General features: G+C 43.4%; 1 protein-coding gene across 1 annotated transcript in view; it reads left to right on the plus strand.

Moving 5' to 3' along the window:
* Positions 1-162: 162 nt before the first annotated feature.
* Positions 163-5,000, plus strand: part of tp53bp1 (tumor protein p53 binding protein, 1) — a gene marked incomplete at its 5' end in the record, with an annotated part of 7,259 nt that continues 2,421 nt past the window's right edge. The window contains 6 exon segments of the mRNA XM_079373329.1: positions 163-438; positions 441-459; positions 561-752; positions 828-841; positions 843-1,010; positions 4,480-4,510. Of these exon segments, the coding sequence (XP_079229455.1) occupies positions 163-438; positions 441-459; positions 561-752; positions 828-841; positions 843-1,010; positions 4,480-4,510 (700 nt within the window).

A 5,000-nucleotide genomic window follows, 5' to 3' on the forward strand; every position in this document is an offset into this window, starting at 1 on the left:
TCTCTCTCTCTGTCTCTCTCTCTGTCTCTGTCTCTCTCTCTGTCTCTCTCTCTCTCTGTCTCTCTCTCTCTCTGTCTCTCTCTCTCTCTCTGTCTCTCTCTCTCTTTCTCTCTCCCCAGGGGGGGCGGAGTCTCTTTGCAAAGACTTGGCGCTCACACTCAGATGCTGTCCTCCTCGGAGGACGAGCCGTTCACCCGAATGCTGCCCCGGTCCTCCCCTGAAGAGGCGGGCTCTGCAGGAAGCAGCTTTGTCGGCCTGCGAGTCGTCGCCAAGTGGTCTTCTAACGGGTTTTTCTATTCCGGGCGCATCATAAAGGACGCAGGGGACGCCAAGTTCCGTCTACGCTTCGACGACGGCTACGAGTGTGAGGTGGCGGGAAAGGACATCCTACTGTGCGATCCCATCCCCATGGAAACGGAGGTCACGGCCCTGCTGGAGGTGACGAGTTCTTCAGCATAGGTGAGGAAGACAGTTGTTACCATGGTTACACATGGCTGTGTATTCAAGGGGCGGAGCTTCATATTTCATCAGCACATGTGAACAAAGCTCTGCGTGTGTAGGAGTAGTAAAGGACTACAGGAGCGAGGGGGAGGAGCTATGGTACAGCGTGGAGAGGGACGCCCAGAGACAGTGGTACAACAGGACGTCCATCATCCTGTCTCTGGATCAGGGCAACAAGCTGAGGGAGCAGCACAGTCTGGGACCGTACGCCCCCTGCACCCCCCTCGCCAAGGCCTCGGACATCAGCCTCGGTGAGACGCGCACACACACGCCGCTGTGTCTCTGTGTGGTCCGTGCTCCCGTCTTTAATCAGCTGTGTCCCTCAGATAATTTGGTGGAGGGGAAAGAGGAGGCGCAGAGGAGGCCCGGGGGGGGAGAACACCCCCCATCGTGGCTCCTCCAGGAGCCCCAGCACCCCCGGCTCGTCTGGGAAGAGGAAGCTGCTGAGCTCAGAGGACGGCAGGACGCCATCCAAGAGGGGGGGCGCCGCGGAGCAGGAGCCAGAACTGGTACGTGTGTGTGTGTGGGGGGTTTGATCAGTGACCCTGGGGGGGGGGTGGGGGGGGGGGGGGGGGTCAGGTTTGATCAGTTACCCTGGGGGGGGGGGGTCAGGTTTGATCAGTTACCCTGGGGGGGGGTCAGGGGTTTGATCAGTTACCCTGGGGGGGGGCGGGGGGGTCAGGTTTGATCAGTTACCCTGGGGGGGGGGGGGGGGGTCAGGTTTGATCAGTTACCCCTGGGGGGGGTGGTCAGGTTTGATCAGTCACCCTGGGGGGGGGGGGTCAGGTTTGATCAGTTACCCTGGGGGGGGTCAGGTTTGATCAGTCACCCTGGGGGGGGGGGGGGTGGTCAGGTTTGATCAGTTACCCTGGGGGGGGGTCAGGTTTGATCAGTTACCCTGGGGGGGGGGTGGTCAGGTTTGATCAGTCACCCTGGGGGGGGGGGGGGGTCAGGTTTGATCAGTCACCCTGGGGGGGGGGGGGGGGGGGGTCAGGTTTGATCAGTCACCCCTGGGGGGGGGTCAGGTTTGATCAGTCACCCTGGGGGGGGTCATGTGACTTTGAGACGATGTTTTAAATACTGAAGTTTAACGTGTTTCATAAAACTGACTTTAGCTGAAAGGACCTTTCCCCGCTTTGTGTTGTTGTTTGTGTTGTTGTTTGTGTTGTTTGTGTTGTTTGTGTTGTTTGTGTTGTTGTTTGTGTTGTTTGTGTTGTTGTTTTTGTTGTTTGTGTTTGTGTTGTTGTTTGTGGTGTTGTTTGTGTTGTTTGTGTTGTTTGTGTTGTTGTTTGTGTTGTTGTTTGTGTTGTTGTTTGTGTTGTTGTTTGTGTTGTTTGTGTTGTTTGTGTTGTTGTTTGTGTTGTTGTTTGTGTTGTTGTTTGTGTTGTTTGTGTTGTTTGTGTTGTTTGTGTTGTTGTTTGTGTTGTTTGTGTTGTTTGTGTTGTTGTTTGTGTTGTTTGTGTTTGTGATGTTTGTGTTGTTTGTGTTGTTTGTGTTGTTGTTTGTGTTGTTTGTGTTGTTGTTTTTTGTTGTTTTTGTTGTTTGTGTTTGTGTTGTTGTTTGTGGTGTTGTTTGTGTTGTTTGTGTTGTTTGTGTTGTTGTTTGTGTTGTTGTTTGTGTTGTTTGTGTTGTTTGTGTTGTTTGTGTTGTTGTTTGTGTTGTTGTTTGTGTTGTTGTTTGTGTTGTTTGTGTTGTTGTTTGTGTTGTTTGTGTTGTTGTTTGTGTTGTTTGTGTTGTTTGTGTTGTTGTTTGTGTTGTTTGTGTTGTTGTTTGTGTTGTTTGTGTTGTTGTTTGTGTTGTTTGTGTTGTTTGTGTTGTTGTTTGTGTTGTTTGTGTTGTTTGTGTTGTTGTTTGTGTTGTTTGTGTTTGTGATGTTTGTGTTGTTTGTGTTGTTTGTGTTGTTTGTGTTGTTGTTTGTGTTGTTTGTGTTTGTGATGTTTGTGTTGTTTGTGTTGTTTGTGTTGTTGTTTGTGTTTGTGTTGTTGTTTGTGTTGTTTGTGTTGTTTGTGTTGTTGTTTGTGTTGTTTGTGTTGTTTGTGATGTTGTTTGTGTTGTTTGTGTTGTTTGTGTTGTTTGTGGTGTTGTTTGTGTTGTTTGTGTTGTTGTTTGTGTTGTTGTTTGTGTTGTTGTTTGTGTTTGTGGTGTTTGTGTTGTTGTTTGTGTTGTTTGTGGTGTTTGTGATGTTGTTTGTGTTGTTTGTGTTGTTTGTGTTGTTGTTTGTGTTGTTTGTGTTGTTGTTTGTGTTGTTTGTGATGTTGTTTGTGTTGTTGTTTGTGTTGTTGTTTGTGTTGTTTGTGTTGTTTGTGATGTTTGTGTTGTTTGTGTTGTTGTTTGTGTTGTTTGTGTTGTTGTTTGTGTTGTTTGTGTTGTTGTTTGTGTTGTTGTTTGTGTTTGTGGTGTTTGTGTTGTTGTTTGTGTTGTTTGTGGTGTTTGTGATGTTGTTTGTGTTGTTTGTGTTGTTTGTGTTGTTGTTTGTGTTGTTTGTGTTGTTGTTTGTGTTGTTTGTGATGTTGTTTGTGTTGTTGTTTGTGTTGTTGTTTGTGTTGTTTGTGTTGTTTGTGATGTTTGTGTTGTTTGTGTTGTTGTTTGTGTTGTTTGTGTTGTTGTTTGTGTTGTTTGTGTTGTTGTTTGTGATGTTTGTGTTGTTTGTGTTGTTTGTGTTGTTGTTTGTGTTTGTGTTGTTTGTGATGTTTGTGTTGTTGTTTGTGTTGTTGTTTGTGTTGTTTGTGTTGTTTGTGTTGTTTGTGTTGTTGTTTGTGTTGTTTGTGTTGTTGTTTGTGTTGTTTGTGTTGTTGTTTGTGTTGTTTGTGATGTTGTTTGTGTTGTTGTTTGTGTTGTTGTTTGTGTTGTTTGTGTTGTTTGTGATGTTTGTGTTGTTGTTTGTGTTGTTTGTGTTGTTGTTTGTGATGTTTGTGTTGTTTGTGTTGTTTGTGTTGTTTGTGTTGTTTGTGTTGTTTGTGATGTTTGTGTTGTTGTTTGTGTTGTTGTTTGTGTTGTTTGTGTTGTTGTTTGTGTTGTTTGTGTTGTTGTTTGTGATGTTTGTGTTGTTTGTGTTGTTGTTTGTGATGTTTGTGTTGTTTGTGTTGTTTGTGTTGTTGTTTGTGTTGTTTGTGATGTTTGTGTTGTTGTTTGTGTTGTTGTTTGTGTTGTTTGTGTTGTTGTTTGTGTTGTTTGTGTTGTTGTTTGTGTTGTTGTTTGTGTTGTTGTTTGTGAGGTTGTGTTGTTGTTTGTGTTGTTTGTGTTGTTGTTTGTGTTGTTTGTGTTGTTGTTTGTGTTGTTGTTTGTGTTGTTGTTTGTGTTGTTTGTGTTGTTGTTTGTGTTGTTTGTGTTGTTGTTTGTGAGGTTTGTGTTGTTTGTGTTGTTTGTGTTGTTGTTTGTGATGTTTGTGTTGTTGTTTGTGTTGTTTGTGTTGTTTGTGTTTGTGATGTTTGTGTTGTTGTTTGTGATGTTTGTGTTGTTGTTTGTGTTGTTTGTGTTGTTGTTTGTGTTTGTGATGTTTGTGTTGTTTGTGTTGTTGTTTGTGATGTTTGTGTTGTTGTTTGTTTTGTTTGTTTTGTTTGTGTTTGTGATGTTTGTGTTGTTTGTGTTTGTGTTGTTTGTGTTTGTGATGTTTGTGTTTGTGATGTTTGTGTTTGTGATGTTTGTGTTTGTGATGTTTGTGTTTGTGATGTTTGTGTTGTTGTTTGTGTTGTTGTTTGTGATGTTTGTGTTGTTTGTGATGTTTGTGATGTTGTTTGTGATGTTTGTGTTGTTTGTGATGTTTGTGTTTGTGATGTTTGTGTTTGTGATGTTTGTGTTGTTTGTGTTTGTGTTGTTTGTGTTGTTTGTGTTTGTGATGTTTGTGTTGTTGTTTGTGATGTTTGTGATGTTGTTTGTGATGTTTGTGTTGTTTGTGATGTTTGTGTTGTGTTGTTTGTGTTGTTTGTGTTGTTTGTGTTATGTGCGTGATGTCATCGATGTCATGAGACGTACCTGCAGATGTGTCGACCTGCTGCTGCTCACACTGACGGTAACTCCTGATGACATCACGGTGTGGGTCAACATGTGGTGTGTGTGTGTGTGTGTGTGTGTTAGCCTCACAGGTGGATTAAAGACAGTGTGTGTGTGTGTGTGTGTGTGTGTGTGTGTGTGTGTGTGTGTGTGTGTGTGTGTGTGTGTGTGTGTGTCTGTGTGTGTGTGTGTGTGTGTGTGTGTGTGTGTGTGTGTGTGTGTGGAGGGTCTGATTGAATGCTCCTTTTAAGTTCTTTATATTTGACGTCCTAAACTCGAGCAGAAACACAACTCCTCCCCTCTGCCCTTATTTAGACAACCTGTGTAAACAACAACATAAACAACACCTGTGTAAACAACAACATAAACAACACCTGTGTAAACAACAACATAAACAACACCTGTGTAAACAACAACATAAACAACACCTGTGTAAACAACAACATAAACAACACCTGTGTAAACAACAACATAAACACATGTCACTGTGTAAACAACGTAAACACAAT

This window comes from Symphodus melops, assembly GCF_947650265.1.
Source record: "Symphodus melops genome assembly, contig: scaffold_265, whole genome shotgun sequence".
Classification (NCBI taxonomy): Eukaryota; Metazoa; Chordata; class Actinopteri; order Labriformes; family Labridae; genus Symphodus; species Symphodus melops.